Source organism: Rosa chinensis, chromosome 5 (assembly GCF_002994745.2).
Source record: "Rosa chinensis cultivar Old Blush chromosome 5, RchiOBHm-V2, whole genome shotgun sequence".
Lineage (NCBI taxonomy): Eukaryota > Viridiplantae > Streptophyta > Magnoliopsida > Rosales > Rosaceae > Rosa > Rosa chinensis.
In genome coordinates this window covers 79270230-79290547 of record NC_037092.1, presented here as the reverse complement: position 1 = coordinate 79290547, position 20318 = coordinate 79270230, and the positions used below count along the sequence as shown (strand labels likewise).

General features: G+C 38.6%; 4 protein-coding genes across 11 annotated transcripts; 3 read left to right on the top strand and 1 right to left on the bottom strand.

Moving 5' to 3' along the window:
* The first annotated feature begins 822 nt into the window (after positions 1 to 822).
* On the top strand, positions 823 to 3857 carry LOC112202781. Its single transcript, XM_024343786.2, has 3 exons — positions 823 to 1079; positions 1214 to 1702; positions 2343 to 3857. Exons 1-3 carry the CDS (start codon positions 996 to 998, stop codon positions 3045 to 3047), a joined length of 1278 nt encoding a protein of 425 aa, XP_024199554.1. The 5' UTR covers positions 823 to 995; the 3' UTR covers positions 3048 to 3857.
* A 1872-nt stretch (positions 3858 to 5729) lies between these two features.
* Positions 5730 to 12662, top strand: LOC112202780 (B3 domain-containing transcription repressor VAL2). The gene is made up of 13 exons (XM_024343785.2): positions 5730 to 6267; positions 6410 to 6539; positions 7604 to 7685; positions 7787 to 7888; positions 8271 to 9013; positions 9130 to 9226; positions 9393 to 9567; positions 9648 to 9724; positions 9835 to 10242; positions 10381 to 10430; positions 10695 to 10808; positions 10887 to 10963; positions 11510 to 12662. Exons 2-13 carry the CDS (start codon positions 6427 to 6429, stop codon positions 12367 to 12369), a joined length of 2898 nt encoding a protein of 965 aa, XP_024199553.1. The 5' UTR covers positions 5730 to 6267; positions 6410 to 6426; the 3' UTR covers positions 12370 to 12662.
* A 924-nt stretch (positions 12663 to 13586) lies between these two features.
* On the top strand, positions 13587 to 15692 carry LOC112167386. 2 transcript variants are annotated; one of them, XM_024304402.2, is made up of 4 exons: positions 13587 to 13973; positions 14046 to 14326; positions 14536 to 14639; positions 15250 to 15692. In XM_024304402.2, the coding sequence occupies exons 1-4, from the start codon at positions 13694 to 13696 to the stop codon at positions 15530 to 15532; spliced, it is 948 nt and encodes a 315-aa protein (XP_024160170.1). In that variant the 5' UTR covers positions 13587 to 13693; the 3' UTR covers positions 15533 to 15692. The 2 variants fall into 2 exon arrangements, with proteins under 2 accessions (XP_024160170.1, XP_024160169.1); XM_024304401.2 differs by having other exon boundaries at positions 13587 to 14326.
* A 442-nt stretch (positions 15693 to 16134) lies between these two features.
* LOC112167387 (Werner Syndrome-like exonuclease) lies at positions 16135 to 18309 on the bottom strand. Of its 7 annotated transcripts, none has more exons than XM_024304403.2 (3): positions 18189 to 18208; positions 17306 to 17399; positions 16135 to 17031 (listed from the first exon to the last, which is right to left on the bottom strand). In XM_024304403.2, exons 2-3 carry the CDS (start codon positions 17337 to 17339, stop codon positions 16349 to 16351), a joined length of 717 nt encoding a protein of 238 aa, XP_024160171.1. In that variant the 5' UTR covers positions 17340 to 17399; positions 18189 to 18208; the 3' UTR covers positions 16135 to 16348. The 7 variants fall into 7 exon arrangements, with proteins under 7 accessions (XP_024160171.1, XP_040363332.1, XP_040363330.1 ...); XM_040507398.1 differs by having other exon boundaries at positions 16135 to 16976; positions 18189 to 18203; XM_040507396.1 differs by lacking the exon at positions 18189 to 18208 and adding an exon at positions 17488 to 17922.
* Between the last annotated feature and the right edge of the window lie 2009 nt (positions 18310 to 20318).

Sequence of the window (20318 nt, the reverse complement as noted above, 5' to 3'; positions counted from 1 at the left end):
TTTATCAGACCAAAAATTTCGATATTCTTTTCTAATTTTGCACCATCTTATTTTTTAAATCTTGCATACATTTCTTCTTTATAAGTGCATCTTCTTCCTCTATGTAATCATAGTAACATTTTTTTTTTTGAGCAAATTTGATAAAATTGAAAGACAGTGATAACCCAAAATATGTTTATAAACTTTATTTGATTTAGCTTTCTCCAATCTCCCAAATGAATTGTAATAGTTCTCTATCGATCCAACCATCTCACTCACAACTAATATTATCTATAGGTAAAAGTTACAAGACATAACTTGTAAGAAATCTTCGTTCTACAATACCTGATAGCTATTAATTCATTGATGTATTATCAAGTATCTGTGAATTGAATTGAATGACATAAGTTATGCATTATTTTAACATACAAGTCATGCATATATTATCAGTCAGATGAAATGAACGAGTCATGCTGATTATGCCAAGAAAAATATGCATGTTCATACTCACACCAAAATTAAGAGTTAAGACGTGTAATGTCTTATGGTATCTCATAAACTAAATTAGGTAAGTTAAAACATGATAAACTCTAAACCCTAATGCATGTATCAACCCTCATTTAAAACATGATTATAGAATTACGTACATTTTGATCGTTATATACGCTAATTAAAGAATATCGATTCCAAAGTCTCATACATTTTGATCGTTGTAGGCTAGAAAACACCTAATGGTTTTTTTTTTTTCTTTTCTGTCGTTCATCTAACACATGAGACAACATTTTTCACCTTAATCACAAAAGAACAAGGTGGTGATTTTTTCTTCTCTTGATTACCATAGTTTGGGCTGGGCTTGACGGGTCTCAAAACGCATCATTTGGCCCGGGCCGGAAAATTGAAATTGCAATGAACTCAAACACAAGAAAAGAACATAGAAGAAAGCGAGCGGAGCATCAATCTTTGCCGCTCTCTCTGTCTCAACTTTGAAATCCAAACACTCTCTCTGGCTCTCTCAAATGGAGTCCATACAAGGTTTCACGAAATCGACCCAAGAGTTTTTCGACAACCTCATCCACCGCCGTGCAAATTGCCGGAATCCGGTAACCCTCTAAAATCCCCTCCTTGATTTTTACCGCAAATACTCCAAATTGGGGCTTTTCAATTGTAATGGGACTTGGAAAAGGTGCATGCTTTGTCAAAAGTTACAAGCTTTTCGTATGATTTCGATTTTCAGATTGAAATACTGAAGCGATTGCAAAGAGAGACGTTTTCAGATTTGATGAGACTGAGGGACAGGCAAGACCAAGTTGAGAGAATGGTGTCCTTGTTTGGGCCTTCTAAAGGAAGCCCATTTCAAGGAGGCAACACCCCTTTAAAGGTAGAAGCTGATTTCTTGGGGGGTTTGTTATGGAAGCATAATAATAATGATGATGATGATGATGGGGGTCATCAATACCCTGATGCTCTTAGTAGAGCTGGGATTAGAACTGGGTTTGATTCTAGGTTGAGTATTGAAATATCTCCCTCACCGCATGATGCTCTTTTGACTGAGTTTGTGGCCGGTCAGAAGTACAGGAATGATGGTTTTGATGTTTCAGAATGTCAGGTTTCTCTAGCTAAAGTGTCTTATATGGCAAATGTGAGCAATTGGTTGTCCGCCATTGCAATTCCAGTGGGAGCTCGGTGCAGGGACTTCGCGGTTGTTACGAGTCCTTCCCATCAGGTATTGTCTGCTTTGCATTGATTGATGTCAATGGTGCTCTGGATTGTTTTTGTGTATTTCGTTTAGTTTTCGATTTGGTGAGAACTGTTTGCACTCGTGGATTTTTGAATGGTGCTCAGGTGGTAATCTCATACAGAGAAAGATGTCACCCTGAATGCCTAATGATGGTATTGGAGTGGTGTTCAGGTGCTTATTTAACATAACAATAATGTCATAATTCATGAGATAGATGTCAGCCTAATAATTGTGCCTATTTGCTTTGAAGACATTAAAGGCTGAAATAGTCGATTAAAAGTAGAGTCTGGTGAATAAATTAAATAATCCTTTTAGTTTCCTTTGAATTGGTTAGAGCTACCACATCTCATTGAGTAAGATTGTTAGTTTTGTTGTTGAGGCAATCATGTACGCTTTTACTTTTTTAATGAGAAATGTCAACCTGGCATGAAAAGAAATGAGTAATGTCAACCATATAATTAGGCATGCTGCACATTCTATTGCGGCAACTGTGTTATTTTAGCACGAAGCATGATCCTGCACGCATCAACATATTCTGGTATTGTGTATTTTCTTATTGAAAGTTACTGGTATTGCGACTTTTGTCAATTAGTCTCTTTAGAAAATCCGATTGTTTTTCTGGCAGGGAAAGGGCCTAACTGATCGATCATCATTCGGACCACCTCTTCTAAATGAGTATAATGGCAGTGCAATTGGCATAATGGTGAAAAATGCAAATGTGGTTGTTGCTTCATTGGCTCAGTCTGTTTCGGGACTGGGAGTGCCAGTACGTTCTGGTAGAGTTGGGCACTGCTTGAGCACTTTTGGTCAAATTGTCTGCCAACTTCCCGGAAACACCAAACTCTCGCTTCTTGGTCTTCACCAAATGCCTAAATCGTCAGGTGAACATGTCAATCACGGAGCTCTTTCCGTCCCATCAGGCAGTTTAGAACACCATACGTCTCCTCCAACAATGGCTGAAGCATCTGCTCCACCCCCAAGAACAAACTCACAAGGAAACACGTCAGCAACTGGATCCATTGCTGTGATGTTCGAATCTGAAATTGACGAGACCACAAAGATTGGGAGTTGGGTTGAGATGAAGAAATTGAATCCCAGGCATTTAGAATGGGCCGTTTCTGTGTCCGATGACTCTAAAGATTCAGTTGGATGGGGAATAAGTTTAAATGGGATGGTTGGGGGTCCCAATAGCTGTGACCATTTTCAGATGGAATCCTACTTGAAATTTAACTTAAGTGAGAGATTCAGTGTAAAGCCTGGTATTGTACATATAATCGATGGCAATGCCAAAATGACTGCCCTTATGCTTAGGTCTAATTGGTCTCTCTGATTGCCAACAAATGATGAGAGTTCCACTGAGCCGGGCTCCATTTTTAGTAAAGTTAGTGTACCGAGTTCGCCCCATAACTAGTTTTTATATTTTCTTGGTCTCTATGTTTATCTTTTTTTCTCTGCAGGGCATTAATCCTAATGGATCCTCTTCAAAGCACATATCTGCTCTACCATAAATGGAGGCTCTTCTTTTTGGGTCAAAAGCTTCAACTGCTTCACCAAAAATTTGCATTGCCATAAATGTTGTAAAATAAACTTAATTCATATAAAAAGCATCTAGAATGTGATTATAGTAAAATGCCAAAATCAAATAAGAAAATTAAAAAAAGGAGATGAGTTGGGGGCATCTCAAGTTTGCAGCTCACCAATTTTTATCAGGTAACCCTTATGTTTTAGCAATTGAAGCATTAGCATCTATTCATGGATTAAAGCTTTGTTTGAGAGAAGGCTACAAAAATGTGGAGTTGGAGAGTGATGCGTCTAATGTCATCCAAGCTTTGAACAAAACAGGATTGGATTTAAGTGTTGAAGGAGCCATTTTTTGATGAGATTCTTATGTTGATGCCAGAATTTGAAGCTTTGAAGTAGAGGACAGTACATCGTGGTTGCAACCAGGCTGCTCATCCTTTGGCAAGGTACTAAGTGACAAGGGACAACTAGAACGAGGTTTTGGAAGGAAGCTGGACTACCTTGGTTGGAGGAAGTCCTAAATAATGAAATTTGTGATGTACAGGAGGTGGTACTCTTTTTTACTTGCTCTGATCAAGCAAGATTATTTACGAGGCCATATTAACCTCAATGATTGTAATTGACCATGTTATCAATGAAAGTCCTTTATTCTATCCAAAAATTGTTGCAATCAGTTTCCTAACATATTTTCTTTAGTTGTTAAAATTGGAGACAAAATACATTAAGTTTGTTACTCCAAGCGTGACATGGGTAGAGTACTAGTTTTGATATAAATATGGCAAAGGATATATTAAGAAAGAGTTATAAAAAGAAAGGAGAAAAAAAATACACTGATTTTGGACAGGTAGAAAAGCTTGGCACTATTATACATGGATTATATGCATAATACATTGAATTTTAGTTTAGGTAACTTGTAATGTACTGAAGTGGCTAATTAAACTAGACCAATGCGTTGTCAGAGCACGACTCGATGGGATGCAGTTTAGGTGGAAAATGGCCTAAAGGTTGCTTCCTAATTGAGTCTAATCATCTTGTTGTAATTGGTGGTTGTCTTCCTTTCATACATTTATGTAGTTGTTTCCAACAAAAGAAAAGAAATTACAATAAGGACGATATTTTTACGTAATTACGAGTAAATTAGAAACACTGATTTATGAAAACAATGATCGGTCAACTGATAGGGCAGCTCAATTAGGCAATCACTCATGATAGCTAGCTTTTGAGATTGTGCAATCTACTACCTTATACACTTTCGGTCTAACAAAGCATGATAACAATATCCCTCATTAAACCTCGAATTCCTCCAACAATCACACATTTCGCGACAAAGCAATAATCTTTGGGATGTTAAAGTAATTTTGCCTCTTATGCATGTAATCCTAAAGTTGCCCCTAGAATATGTCATTAGGTTTTCACATAAAAAACACATGCAATTGAAAAAAGCACATCAAAACCAAACACGTATATAAAACACCTCCAAACCTAACTTATTCTCTTTAATTGCTAAAATTTGAGACTAAAACACATCAAGTTCCTTACTCCGAGCATGATATGGATATGATGCTAGTTTTGATAACATTGTGGCAAAGGATATATGAAGAAAGAGGTATAAAAAGAAAGAAAGGAAAAATACACTGATTTTGGACAGGTAGAAAAGCTTGGCGCTATTATACATGGATTATGTGCATAATACATTGAATTTTAGTTTAGATAACTTATAATGCACTGAAGTGGCTCATTAAACTAGAGAGGTATGCCAATGCGTGGTAATTGCACGACTCCATGAGATGCAGTTTAGGTGGACAAGGTCCTCCGATGTTTCTTCCTAATTCAGGCGCATCATGTTATTGTATTTGGTAGATGTTTTCCTTTCATACATTTTTGTTGTAATTTCCTACAAAAGAAAAGAAATTAAAACAAAGATGATTGTTTTACGAAATTACACGTCAAGTCTGTGAAATTAGAGAAACATTAATTTATTAACCGATGGAGCAATTGTATTAGAGAATCTTTTATTATAGACAAGTCTTGAGATTGTACAAGTTATTACCTTGTACACTTTCAGTCTACCGAGTATAATAAGAGTCCTCATTAAACATCGAATTCTTTCAACAATCACACCTTTCACAACAAACCAATATATATATATATTTGTTTGGGATCTCTTGCATGCATGTAAATCCTAAAGTCACCCCTAGAACATGCCATTAGGTTTTCACATACGAAACAACCGGAAAAAAACACACAAAACACCTGTAAACAACGTACAATTGACCTAGCCGACTCCTATGTAAACTCTCCTACTCTTTCCATACCCAAAGAAAAGAAAAACAAAAAAACAAGAAGAAGCTCTCACTTTCACATCCTGTTCCTTTCCCAAGCCCCCACGGCCCACGTTGCATGACACAAACCAATTAATATAGGGGAATCAATCATAGCAACCCCGGACGCATCACGGCACGCAAAGCTTCCATCCAACCCTCGGTGACCTTATCACACTTTCCTCCAATCCTCTTCTTCAACCTCAACAAAATCCAATTGACAGGTCATAGTGGAGGTCACCCACGCCCACAACGAAACCGCCGGGTGATTCTATCAGTGTCCTAATTAGGAAGAACCAGGAATTACATAAACCTCCTACAGTGTGTGTGTGTGTAGCAGTAGTTGTGTTTCGAGAGTTGGGAGTTAAAAAGGAAGAGAGACGACTTGTTGAGCGGTGTGTCTTCAAGTGTCGTGCATGCATTTTATGCATCTGTTGCTTTGCATGCACTCTCTCTCTTCTTCTTCTCTCTAAAAAAACCCAACCCTTCTCTCTCTACAAAATACACGTTTTCTTGGTCTTACCCGCAACCAAAAAAAAAATAAAACCCAACTCTCGCCGTTACGTTCTTAAACCACTGAGTTTGACTCGTCTGTTGAGTGGTGGTCTCAGACCCATTGAGCTCCTCTTCATCACTGAGAGTTGTTCTCAGTGTTTGAATGACTAGTGGTTTTCGAGATTTGGGTTCTGCAGATTGGGAAAAGAGGAGGTTGGTGTTTGATTTTTTTGTTTTGGGTAATTGGGTTTGTTAAATAATTGATTGTTGTATGTTTCAATGTCTTGGGTTTAATTTGTGAAAAAGGGGTTTTAGGGATTTGGATTTTGATTGTGGGTTTTTGGTTTGGTTTTAGGGGTTGAATTTGGGGCAATGGCGACCAAGATTTGCATGAATGTTTCGTGTGGGACGAGCAATACGCATGAATGGAAGAATGGCTGGCCTTTGCGATCTGGTGGATTTGCCCATCTCTGCTACAAGTGTGGGTAAGAATTGGGTCCCTTTTTTAATTTCAAAGTTATAATTTTTCAGCTAATGTTTTAATTTTTCAGGTGAAGTTTTGATTTTTAAGGTGTTCTGGGGTTGATACAGTGTTGTGAGGGCATTATGGGATATGGGTTTTGGTTCTTAACGTTGGGTTTTATGTGTATTCTGGGTTTTAGACTAAAGTTTTGATCTTTATTTTTTGGGGTTTGGGTTTGGACAAATTGCGTTTGTTCATGAGCTAGATGTGAATTTAATTTTCTGAGTGTACTGCTAGTTGTGCCGATGATCGACTTTTGGAATATGATTATAATGCTACCAATTTTTAATTTAATTGATCTAAGTGGCAAATGTAGGAACCGAGAAAATGCCAGAATATTGGTTATCAGGGAGAACGTTTAATTATAATAAACACTGTTAAAGGTTCTGTTTGATGACCAGTTTATATTTTCATAACACTCAAATTGCTGAATCTTGGTAATGGAATTAGCAGGGTGTTGTGTAGCATATTATATCACATAGTCTTTCGAGAACCCAATATTAACCTTAGTGTGGTAGGGCGCTTATGTTTTCTATCATCTGCTGTTTTATCATACTATACAGTATTCTAATTCTATATTACTTATGTTAATAGAGTGAAAATAATTAGCATCATTTGATTTGTTTGTTTCAGCCCATACTAATAGCTAGTTACTTAAGACTTCCTCACCATCTATATTTTGTACTTCTCAGTTTTGCTGTTATGTTGAATTGTCATTCATACCCCAAATACTTCAACTTTCAATATACCCATGCTAGTATAAATCTATAGCTACTTGGATTGTGTTTCATGCATTGGAACAATGAATTTCATTTGTTGGATTTTATCTACTATGCAGTCTCTCTACGAATCCATTTAGTCTTCATTAGGTTGCAAGTAAGGAATACTGTAATTCTACTGTGTTTTAGACATGTCATTTCATTAGGGTTAAGTTGTTAATAAAACACATTATGTATATATGAATGTTTCCCGATTTGGTTTCCAAATGTATATTTTGTTTCTGACATTGGACTATGTGTAATGCAGAGCTGCGTATGAGAAGTCAGTTTTCTGCGATACATTTCATTTAAGGGAAACGGGTTGGAGGGACTGCAGTTCGTGCCACAAGGTTAACTGGCAGTTTGATTATTTTTAAAGAATTCTACCTCTCTCTCTCTCTCTCTCTCTCTCTCACTCACTCTATTGATATATTTCTTTAAATTTCTGCAGCCACTCCACTGTGGATGCGTAGCCTCTAGGTCATTATATGAGTGCCTGGATTACGGGGGTGTAGGGTGCATTGCCTGTGCAAACAGTTCTCAACCTCGTGTGGTATGAACAAATTCTGGATTTTTATTGTATGCTGAGTTTTTGATTACGATGTTGATATCCACTGAATTATGGATTTTGTTTAAACCCTCACTTTAGCTTCCATCATTGATATTTAACTTCAGTAATCAGAACATAAATTGATGCATCTATTCGATGAAGTAAAAGGGAACTGTACTTTTTATCAAAACAAAAACTCCTAGTCTGCTAATAGTAATTATTAGTTATGCTCTTATGTCTCTTTGATGAATATGTAATCAATTGTTTGTCAGTTACACTCCCTCTCTCTCTCTCACTCACACACACACACACACACACACACAACCTGCACCTACAAATGAGACAGATATAGGATTTTTATGGGTTCTTGTTTTGTTCTGTGCAGATCCAGAGGAATGATGTCCTGAATGGTTTTGGTGGACTGACATTAAGTAATGCTAGTGACCGAAAATCCACTTCTGTTGAATATAGAGCGGTTGGTGATACAGTTGATGAGGGCAAATTTTTGCAATTGTGTGGTACTGTTGATGAGGGAAAACTTTTGCAATTATGCAAGATCATGGAGGCTAATGAGTCCACCCTTTTGCCTCAATCTCCGACAGGTGAAGAAAGTGTGTTTCTTGAATCCAATCTTTTGCCTCGACCTCAGAGAGATGATATAAGTGAATCCCTTGGCCAAACCAAAGGACAAGAAGTCATTCATCAAATAGGAGAAGTTAGCACAGGATTTTTTAGTGCCACCCAGTCGTCTATTGGATCGTTAACATTTGCCCAACCAGACAACGGCAGAACAATGTTAGAGGTCAACCATATGAGTATACCATCCTCTCAGCCATCTTTGAGTATGTCTTTGGGAGCCCCATCTGCAACTCCAAATTTCGTACAACCCTTTTCTGGGGGGCACGTGGATATAAGAGACCAGAGTAAGTCACCTTCTGCTTTCCAACAGGTGCAAAAACCTCGTCCTATTTTGCCCAGACCTTTGAAACCTGCCCTCCCTATAAGTTTAGAGACAAATAAAGGTGCGCGCATTGCAAGACCACCTGCTGAAGGACGGGGGAAGAATCAGTTACTTCCCCGATACTGGCCGCGGATTACTGATCAAGAGCTGCAGAAGTTATCGGGAGCGTATCCATGCCAACTTTTATTTAAAATTGATATTTGACCTAAAAAAAGGTTTTTGCTAATTATGCTTTATTTATCTATCAATTTGGAGTTAGTGTTTGCCTTACATCGTTTTAAAGTTTGAATTCTACTATTGTGCCACTGTTTGAGAAAGTGCTGAGTGCTAGTGATGCGGGTCGAATTGGTCGCTTGGTTCTCCCAAAAGCATGTGCTGAGGTAAACATAACTAGATTGCTTCCTTTAAGAGTTTGTATGCATCAGCAATTACGTCTTATTCTTATTGGAAAGACTGGGTGGGGACTTTTCTCCCTTTCCCTTGTCCCCTTCTGTTTTATGTATCTTTCTTCCTTGCCACACCTGTATGAACTAGAATTGAATGCAGGCATATTTTCCTCCTATTTCTCAATCAGAAGGCCTTCCTCTAAGGATTCAAGATGTGAAGGGAAATGAATGGACGTTTCAATTCAGATTTTGGCCAAATAATAATAGCAGGATGTATGTTTTAGAAGGTGTGACACCTTGCATACAATCAATGCAACTGCAAGCTGGTGATACTGGTATGCCTCATTGTATTATGGCTAATTTAGAAGTCCACATATTCCCAGAACTGCAGATTGTAATTTGTTTCTTCGTGCAGTGACATTCAGTCGGATAGATCCTGGAAACAAACTTGTCATAGGGTTTCGAAAGGCATCACAATCTGTAAACATGCAGGTCAAGTCATAGTTACAAATTGGATCAAATTCTGTTTCCTGTTTCTTTCAGTATTTTTGTTCTTTCTTTTTTATGGATCTGACACTGATGGACAATTGTTAAATAATCAGGGAACCCAAACGTCTGTCCTTCCAAATGGCACACCTGGGGAAACTTCCTTTTCTAGTGAGAATCTGGCTGCAGGAAGTGGTGACTCTAGTCTTTTCCATATGAATAAAGGAAGCAAGGATCCTCACCTAAATTCTCCATCAGACCATCATTTGGCTGAGTGGGATACGTATATGCAGAAAAGTGAGAATGGTCACAGAACAAGTGAGGATTTGCTGCAGCCAGTGTCGAATTCTGAGAAAAAGAGGACCCGGAACATTGGGCCTAAAAGTAAGAGATTGCTCATGCATAGTGAAGATGTTCTGGAGCTGAGGCTGACATGGGAAGAAGCACAGGACTTGCTTCGTCCACCGCCAAGCGTCAAACCAAGCATTGTCACTATTGAAGATTTTGAATTTGAAGAGTATGATGTAAGTATGTTATTATCAGTGTCCTTGTTAGATGCATTCATGAACGTTAAGATGCTTTGATGGATTCAATGTGTTAAAGTTCAACTTTCATCGAGGGCTGAGGGAGTTATTTGATAAATGTTTGTTTGCTTCTTCTAGGAGCCCCCAGTTTTTGGAAAGAGATCTATATTCACTACTGGGCCATCTAAGTAAGTATTTGTGAATTATAACGTTATGTTATGTTACCTTGTTGTATTGCAAAAAGATAACTATATTCCTTCCCAGCCATCTGCAACAGTATTTTCAAACCCTTTGAATTTGTTTTTAACCTTTGTCAGGTAGCCATAGACCTTGTTGGTATATGTATGATGTGTATCATCGGGTGGTCCAGTGTACTGTAGATTGAGGACTACTTTTTATACATAATGTTATGAAAAACAACTGTGTTGCTGAATATCTCCCACTAATTCCAGGAGACAGGAACAGTGGGCTCAGTGTGATAATTGCTCCAAGTGGAGGAAGTTGCCTGTCGACATTCTTCTTCCTCCAAAGTGGACATGCTCAGACAATTCCTGGGATTCAAGCAGGTGCAACTTAATTCTTTAGTTTTTAATGTTTTGTCCATAAGATGAAAGGATTGTTTTTGAATCTTTATATCCTCACAGGTGCTCGTGTGCTGCACCAGAGGAGATGAGCCCAAAGCAATTGGATAATCTTCTGAGTTCATCTCTATCCCTTAAAGGTCAAACTTAAACCTTTCTGTTGGTTTCTTATTTCAAGTTCTAAATTCTGTTCAGAAGGTGGTCCTTTGATATAAAGTAGCTTTTTCCCTTTACATGTTTTTTTAATTTTTTTTGTTTAATTTAATTTTTATTTATTTATTTTATATATTTTTATATTATATATATAATAAATTTTTTTATTTTTTGGGTTAGTACTATCCAGTTAGCAGACACAATACGTGCGTGTGGTCCTTGGATATCAGCAATATAGGTTATACTTGGGTACAGTTGAGGGGATTGGATTGGGGAAAAAGATGGAGTTCATTGATCTATGATTTGGATGTTTGATGTTTTTGTGCTCAAGTAATTCTGTGCATATGTGCATGCATTATCTGTTCTGTGGATGAAGTTTCTCATATGTTCATGTTTCTCTAAATGTTAAGGAGATTATTGCCTTTGAAGAAACCTCACATCTGATTAGATTGCTTGCTGTCAACATCTGATATGATCTTTAACATCACTCTATTACTCCCTGATCCTTTTTTGTGTCCTTACATTTTGCCCAGGTTTGAAGAAGAGACGAAAAATCATAGAGAAGAAGGAAGCTGAAGAACAAGAGCCTTCTGGCTTGGATGCCCTGGCTAGTGCTGCTATTCTGGGAGATAATGTGCGTGACTCAGGCGAGCAATTAGTTGGAGCCACCACCAAACATCCCCGTCACCGCCCTGGTTGTACTTGCATAGTGTGTATTCAACCCCCAAGCGGGAAGGGCAAGCACAAGCCATCATGCAAATGCAATGTGTGCTTGACAGTGAAACGGCGCTTTACAACCATGATGCAGCGGAAGAATGAGAAGCGTCAATTAGAACGCGAAGCAGAGAATTCCCAGAGGAAGAATGACAAACACAAGGATGAATCAGAAGTGAATGGCATCACATCGGGAGATACTGCGTTGCATATGAATCACTCAGCAGAGAATTCCCAGAGGAACAATAACAACCACAAGGATGAATCAGAAATGAATGGCACCACATCAGGAGATGCTGGATTGCATAGGAATCACTCATCGGAGAATGGAGCCAGCAGCAGCCATAGCAGAACTCAAGCAGCTGCTGCTGAAAGTTCCAGTGCCAGACAAATTGACCTGAATTGTGAACCCTTCGGTTTGTTTAGGAACTCCACACTTCAAGATCTCTTGAAGCTTGCTAAAGCTGCCTCCGCGGCCCGACCATTGGAGAAGTACACAAACGAAAATTCCCTCAGAACCATGATGTGCGAGGAACAAGCTGGTCTTGCTTCTTGTTCACTTACACAAGCCAATGGTGACAATGAGAGACGACTGCCTAATGAAGCTCGCATTTCATCTGTGGCATGGGACTGCCCAAGTATAGGTGATAAGGTTTACCGTGAGCCTGATTTAGACTGAAACAGTCCAAACTCTCCCCCTTGTTCTTGTCCAAGTATAGCAAAGTGGATGGTTCCATACATCTCTACTTCTACACAACCACAGAATGTAATTTCATTTGTTCTTCTTTTTAAAAAAAATCTTTTCCGGTTCATCAGCCATTTTGTACTGTGCATTGCCTTGGCCTCCAAGTCAAAGCGAAACCATTACGGAAATTGGATTTCCACCAGGTTACAGTTCATTAGTTCAACTAGTTATGAAGAGTCAATCCGATCGAGTATATGGGATTTGATGGGATTTCGAAAATCCGTCTCCATCTGTAAATCTTGTCCATGTGTAGTAATCGGCTATTCTTGTTTCATTAGATACGCGTTATATGACAGGTTTATGTTGGCAGGTTTAAGTGGAACATGCTATTAAGAATCCCCAATTACCAGGCAAGAGTGCAAATCCAATGCTTTGACCCCGTGTCCCCATCAGACAACTAATTACAGCTACTTAAATTGTCCGGCCGAAGATTTGTTTGTTTCTTGGCCGGGTTGATCCTATCTGCATCTTTTTTTCATGGCATCTTCATCAGCCTGTGGCATAATTTTTAATTTTTCGCCTAATAATAGGACATGGAGGATGGAGTTTAAAATAGAAAACTCAAGACTAGGTATTCTGGATTTTTAATTTTTCGCCTAATAATAGGACATGGAGGATGGAGTTTAAAATAGAAAACTCAAGACTAGGTATTTATAGCAGACTAATAGTACAATACAAGGCCCAACATGTAATTTAAAATACTACTAATTAGTGGCATAAGATCTTCAATTAGGTTTTCCAATCTGTTTTGATGTTGTGTCTATGTTCTAAAAAAGTTCACGATGTAATTCAAGCGAGACCGAAAAAGTGACATACAAGTATAAGTTTAAATATTGCGTAATTTCCTTAAAAGAATCATAATACCAACACATAAAACATCAGAGAATTAGAATCTCATTATAATTAGTGATTAACATCTATCAAGTTGAGGACCAAACTATTCATAATTTATTTTGCTTATTTTTTAATGAATCACAATCCATAAATTCCTCTTGTTTCACTATAGGAGGAAAGAATGATGTTCAAAGAAAAATTGCCATGACCGGCCTTTGAACTTGTCCTTTTGTTACCGTCTTTGCTTCGAGATACAACCTTATTAAACCCACAATAGTAGACCCTCTTTCAACAAAGAACTTCATAGTTCTGCCTACTTTCAACCACTGACTTAAGACCTCTCTCTCTCTCTCTCTCTCTCTCTCTCTCTCTCTCCCTCTCTCCCTCCTCTTCTGTAAGAAATCAAAACAGCTGAGGAGTAACAATGGGGGACAAGGCAACATTAGCAAAGGCAAGAAAGGAGCTTGAAGATATGTATGAAGGCATACCAGATGACTCAGTGAACCTCACTTTCCAAGACTTTGCAGACCTCAGTATAAGCACTACTGCAGACAAGAGAAAACCCACTCACACTTTGGAATCCATTTCCGAATTCAAGTCCCAGAACCCCATGGCCAGACTTCCTAGCCTCGATTTCAACAGAGCCTTGCAAGCATCCAAGAACAACCACCGCATCAACGAAGACGTTGTTGACCCCTACAGAGGTAATCACCATAATCTTCATCACCAGAACAATCACTACCACCTCGACGCTAATAGTCACCGCGGCCATGCAGGCCAGGGAGGCCATCGATACGGTGGTGGCGATCATCATGGTGATGACCAAGGCCATAACTTTAATCATCATATGATGAGTGGTCATGGAGGAGTGGAGATGAGTAGCATAAGCATGGCTACTAGTACTACTTATGATCATCATGATGTGAGCGGCGTAAGCATGGCTTCGACTGCCGTGCACCAGCAAGATAGAGGTGGAAGGCGAAGGCCTGGGGTTCCTCACTCCAATATCTGCACCATTTGTAGTACCTACATCTATATTTTCCGCCATCGCTGCCTGGTACATATTCGAACAAACACAACCTAAGTTTCATATTGGATCTTGTCAAATAGTTGGTGTGCTTAATTCAAGTTCCTATAGTTATGAATGATGAAATTAAGGTTACGTTTTTTATGCTAATCACTTCAAAGGGTATACGTCCGTGCTTTTTAGCGTGGGATATGTACGTGGAAATGAGATCATGATAAAAAATGTTGTCTGTGTGCCAGGTTTGTGGAAGAGTGTATTGCAGGCAATGTGTGATGGTAGGGATGGGAGAAATGACAGAAGGTAGAAAATGCGTCCAGTGTCTTGGGAGGCGATTTAGCCAAAGGTATGTGGTTTTGTTAGAAACACATACTTCTCCGACGAGTATAGAAAATGCGTTTTCTAATTATCGAAACAATTTTAACTAGTTATGAAAAGCTACGAATTCAAATATCTCATTATTATATATTCAAAACAAAATTATATGCATATGATCGCATATCATACAATAGATTTTTCCAAAAATTTGTTCGAAAGCTCTTTTTGTCACATCAGTTGCAATTGTTATTAACGCTACAGTACTTGTTAGCAACTTGGCATAGGTGATATGATAATTGAGAGCTACATTGGAAAACTTAAAGAGTTTCCTTGTCCTTGATTCTACAATAATCTAATAGATTAAAAAATAGCCATAGGCCGGCAATTAGGGTGTTATAAACGTCAACCTAGTCTAATCAAAATGATAGTAACTTAAAAATAAAAATTCTTTGATCCAAATATAATTTTTTTTTGTACAAATGCATTTGGTTTTGGAATGCCGTCCTTGATTTCTTATACCTGGCGCTAATCCAAAGTACAAGAAGAACCACCCCAACCAGATGTTTATTTTATTTTGTTTTACCATTTCAAAATGACAGCACCGAACAGGGACATTTATGTAATGTTAATCATGATAGGTACATACAAAAAGCAGGAAAGGTTGGATGTTGTTCAAGGTACCCTAGCGCGGTGAAGCAAGCAGAGCTCAAGTGGGCCGAGAAAGGGCCCAGAAGGTATGGTGGAAATGGGCCTTACGGTCACAGCACCATGGGAACACCCAGATCAAAAAGCCCAGTAACTCCAAGAACTCCACGGACCCCAATCAGGGCCCATGCTCCTCCTAGTCCTGGCCCAAATTCCTTTGTCACCAGTTCATCATACTCTCCTTATTCTCCCAGTCACCACCACCTCCCTTTCTAGAGTTAAACCGAAATTTATTATTGTTTTCTTTCTTGGTGTTTAAGAATTCCTTATATATTTTAACGTTTTTCAAATGGTTTGTTTTTGGATTTTGCTTAATCATAATCCTATATATATCTCAGTTTTGTATAAGGCATCTTATGTGACTCATGGATGATGAAAAATGGGATGTTTTGTAACTTTGTTCATGATTCTACCCTAATAAAAAAATTAGAACCATCTATAGGGCTATATCTGGGAATTGCACAGAAGTTCAAATTCAAGGGAGAGATCGACCATGATTCAATTCAGTGATCCCATGGGTTTTTCATCCAGTTATATGTTTCGACAATTTTCTGTTTTCACTTATAGGTGTTGCATCCTTCGACGAAATTAGAAATTCTCCATAGCAGAGAAAGCAAACAATGTGAGAAGAATGTTTATTGCAAGAGAGTGAAGCATAACAACGTGATCGAGTTCCTTTTGTTGGTAGATTGATATGGCTCTGCCCCAGTTCAAAGGTGCATTATTGAAATCTCCTTTAGACGAGAATACAACATGCTTAATGGCCGAGATAATAAAATAAATAAAGAAAAGAATATCGGCAAGAAATAAAATCACACTGATAGCAGTAGCACTCTCAATAACATGTGATAAACAGGAAAAGTGTTCCATAACATCAAAGCTTGTTTAATAACACCACCATGATAATCCTAAAAAATTATGCTGCCACAACTCTAAAATCGAAAACATAGAAGGCCAGTCGATGAATTATTCTAAATCTGGTTAGAGATGAAACTTCCTGCTGACCAAATCTCAGAAACCATTCATTGGCAATCAAGCCATGGCAGTTAACTGCCTCCCAATCTCAGAGGAAATAAAAGCATCAATACAAGCATACTGAACCTGATTACAAGTGAGCCACTCATTATCCCACCTACTCATTGTCACCTTCCTAGACTTCTGGAGCTCCTTCCTAAGCACCTCTTTAGACAGGCCCTTCAACCCAGCATTCTTCAACTCACTCCTACCCAATTTAGTCGCTGCCAAAGCCCCAAGATTAACAGTATTGGTCACCTTCAAGTCATAGTCCAGAAGGAGCTTCTCTGTATCATTCTGGATCCCAGCACCCACAAATTTGTAACTGCCATTAGCAAGAAAATCAAAGAGCGATTGTGGGATGTTCTGGGCGTGGATGAGTTGGAAGATGAGGCAACGATGGTCCACACAAAGCTGCAAGGTCGCAATTGGGTGGTCGCTGTTGCTGTTAAAATTAGGACGCCACTCCACGTCCAGGCCTACAATTGGGTTTTCATTGATTATGGGCATGATTTCAGAGAGCCAGGATTCCACCATGGGTGCGCTGTGAGTGACTAGGGTGTGGATTTGATCATTGTAAAATGTTACATCGTAGAGATTGTGGGTGTCGTATGGCAATTCGTGGTCTACTATGCTGATGGCCATTCTGGTCTTCAAAACAAGATAAATATAAGAAACTTGATGTTTTGAACCAACTAGTACTGAAAAGAGAAACAAAACCATATGAGAATGCTTCATCCTTATAAATTAACATAACTTCCACAAAACTTAAAATTACTTCACGCAACAACAAATGGCTGTTCTACTTAGTCAACCAAAGCTGGCAGTTATACTTCATCTCCAAAAAGTACCAAAATGTGCCATGAACTTGTAAAAGAGCTTTGTATTTTTTCAGTCATCACTAAAACATTCCAAAAGCCATATAACTGTTAACTCGATAAAAGGAGGAAGGAGATGGCAGGACTAGAACCTCACCAATATAACCCCACAAGCTGGGTTTAAAGAACATGCCACTGAGATAGCAAAGATGCAGCGGACAAGAAACACTCTCCCTTTCCCTCTACTTATTCTACAACGCAATCCAAAATACAAGCCATAAGACAAAATAAGAAGCCAAAGAAATCCCTACTCTGTCAGTGGGCTTAATCCAAACCTACCAGCATTACACAGACTTGTTACTGTGGCACCAATACCAAACATATGCCTCCCTCAAAGATCAACCCCAATTGCTTCAGTTTTAGTGGAATACTGTTTCAACTTTTCAATATATATGTTACCGTTTTTAATATAAGAACTAACACAAAATCATAGTGCTGTCAAAAATGGATCACAATTTTCAAAAACACTAATATAGGATCACAATTCTCATAAGAATATGAGAGATTTCCTACTTTTTAACACATTAGAATACCTGTGAACCAGCCATATTCATCTAATAGACACAAATTGCTTAAACCCTCCTAAGAAGGGAAAAAATTATTTTTCCTTCTTCTTTTGATTAATATAAGTTTGTTTACCAAACCCAAAACTCATCAAAGTCATATTACAAATTTACATGACTAGAGAAAGAAACTTTTAGCATTCATAAAAAATAAAAAGCAAGCTGATCATACTTCAAGTAAGTATCTTTTACACAACTACCTCACCAAAATTTTCAAATCAAAGATAAATATTATTGCTGTACGAGTGGAACACAATACCCAGATTACAAATCGAGAAACCATCGCAACCAGAGACACAAATTCAGGCTATATCAGACCCTATAGGCACAGAAGAACGTTGCCTTTAGGGGTTAAAATGGACCCAAAAGAAAAACAAGACCAAATCTAAGAAATCGCAGAGAAGGAATGTAGCATACCAGAAAATTGGGTTGAAGTTGGATTACAGTGCCGTGGTTTCTTGCTTTTGGAGAGAGCAAGTAAATCTCATCGTGACTTTGAAACGGGTTTACTAGATACTTACTGGTCATTTTGCTGCCTTTTTTGCCCTTTGTGCAATTATTATTTTTTATTTTTTTTGAGGATCAATTTCTTTTTTCTTTAATAGAGAAAAATGCGGCTATTGAAAATATATATTTAATTCGTATTAATCAACCTAAACAAATTTTCATCAACATAAAGCTTCATTTTCATCACATAAAGATTTCTCTCTTCCTGGAGAGAAACCCTAAAAACACAAAACTCAGTTTTCGTTCGTGAGAATTCGACCTCGTCAGGCGGCACCCGATGGGTGCTGGCCTCCGACCTCGCAAACGTCTTGGGGTCTGATGCCAGACGGGTATTCGATCCAATATGGTTCGAGGGTTTCCTTGGATGGTGGCTCTCGCTGTAGTTGCAGAAAGCCTCGGCTCGGGTTTTTCGATCACATCTCGACCGATGACTTGGTTGTGTTGTGCAAGGCCGACGGTAAGGGTTCTGCTTCGATGGTGGTCCAGCGTGCTTCAGGTTGGCGTGTGTTGCGGCGGGTTTGGGTCGAAGTGGCAGGTGGTCGCAGAAGCGTAGATCAAGGCGGCACGAGTCTGGAGGAGCTGAGCAGGTCAGGCGGAGCCGCGGGGCTTGTGTGTACGACATGTCGTCTGGGGTGGATGCTTGATGGGCTCTGGTGGTGGACCACTCTTTGGATGCTCTTAGGCTGCCTATTTTGGGATAGGGTTTTTGCCATAGGCCTTTACTATGTTTTAGCTTGTCTTTTACAATAAATTCCTTATATTTAGGAACCAAAGCACTGATGTGCACCCATTGTCTCTCTAGCGTCTCTGGAGTAGTACTGAAGGAGGATATCCGCTGGCTCTACGTATTTAAATGTATAATGAGTAGGATTATATGTACGTACCACTTGTGGGTACTACCACTAACTTCTTGTTTGTCTATCTCCTTAAATGACAGCGGAAGGATATGTAACGGCCTATTCTGGCTTGTGATGAATATATTTCTTTAACTCAAAAAAAAAAAAAAAAAGGTTTCATTTTTATGTTGAAAATCAGAATAAAGTGTCATTTATATTGAGTGAGAAAATTTCATATTTTAATGATTTAACAAAAATGTCATCCAATTAAAGTGTGATTTAAGAATAGTTTGTAGAGACAAAAGTGTGAGACGGAATTGAAGGTGAAAAATACAGTGATATTTCTAGTTTTCTACAATATGAAGGATGAAAACGGTTTAATGGACCAAACCGATGATCATCCCTTATACATTATTCTCTTTAAATGGTAATACTTTTCTTTCTCAAAGATTTGACAGATGAGCAACTCATTCCTAAGCTCATATTATTATAATATTTATTTTTGCTAGTTGTTCATTTTACTTGTTCTGGTGTAATTAAAATGACTTTTTTTTTTTGGATAAAGTATAGTATTAAAATGATTGGTTGGTTATGTATGTGGGTATTTTCCCTATTTTGGGTGTTTGTTTGGTTACATGCATGATGATGGGCTTAGCTTTGGAGGTTTTCCAAAGTGATTTAAATCACTATAGGTGGAAGGTTGGTGAAACCGGGGGCATGCATGTTATTGTTTAGGTTTTGATCAATGGGGCATTGGTATGGGTTTGGCTTTGGGTGTTGTTTGAGCCCAAAAGTAATTTTGGTAAGATCTTTTAGTGGATTTAGCACAGCGGGCCGATACCTGCGGCCCAAAAATAAGCCTACTTAGGTTTGGGTTACAGCTTCGCCCATTCCGTAGTCCATAAGGAAAACGAAACCTTATTGGAGTCAAGTAGCAGAGATTGAATAGGGAACTTCAATCAATAGTCCTTCTGCAGCAAGGAACAGTCGAAGACCTAGGTATAAATACTAGGATTCGAGGACATAACAAGGACCTCTCTCAAATCAACTAATCCCAGCGATTACAAAGCCTCCTCGGAGCAAACCTTCAACCTCGTTGAAACCTGGTGACCGTGCGCTAGTCCTAGTCTCTCCAAGAGCCGACTGTCAGCATCACCAGATCAACCCGGCGATCGTGCTTCCAGTCCTAGTCTCCTCGCGAGCC

Excerpts from the sequence above, each read along its gene's own strand:
- LOC112202780 (XM_024343785.2), top strand. The coding sequence starts at position 6,427 with ATGGCGACCAAGATTTGCATGAATGTTTCGTGTGGGACGAGCAATACG. Across the intron at positions 9,014-9,129 it reads CTGCAGAAGTTATCGGGAGC|TTTGAATTCTACTATTGTGC; the intron begins GTATCCATGCCA and ends ATCGTTTTAAAG. Across the intron at positions 9,725-9,834 it reads CACAATCTGTAAACATGCAG|GGAACCCAAACGTCTGTCCT; the intron begins GTCAAGTCATAG and ends TTAAATAATCAG.
- LOC112167387 (XM_024304405.2), bottom strand. The coding sequence starts at position 18,299 with ATGACCAGTAAGTATCTAGTAAACCCGTTTCAAAGTCACGATGAGATT. Across the intron at positions 16,982-18,188 it reads AACTTCAACCCAATTTTCTG|ACCAGAATGGCCATCAGCAT; the intron begins GTATGCTACATT and ends CTTGTTTTGAAG.
- LOC112202781 (XM_024343786.2), top strand. The coding sequence starts at position 996 with ATGGAGTCCATACAAGGTTTCACGAAATCGACCCAAGAGTTTTTCGAC. Across the intron at positions 1,080-1,213 it reads GTGCAAATTGCCGGAATCCG|ATTGAAATACTGAAGCGATT; the intron begins GTAACCCTCTAA and ends TTCGATTTTCAG. Across the intron at positions 1,703-2,342 it reads TTACGAGTCCTTCCCATCAG|GGAAAGGGCCTAACTGATCG; the intron begins GTATTGTCTGCT and ends TTTTTCTGGCAG.
- LOC112167386 (XM_024304401.2), top strand. The coding sequence starts at position 13,694 with ATGGGGGACAAGGCAACATTAGCAAAGGCAAGAAAGGAGCTTGAAGAT. Across the intron at positions 14,327-14,535 it reads TTTTCCGCCATCGCTGCCTG|GTTTGTGGAAGAGTGTATTG; the intron begins GTACATATTCGA and ends TCTGTGTGCCAG. Across the intron at positions 14,640-15,249 it reads GGGAGGCGATTTAGCCAAAG|GTACATACAAAAAGCAGGAA; the intron begins GTATGTGGTTTT and ends TAATCATGATAG.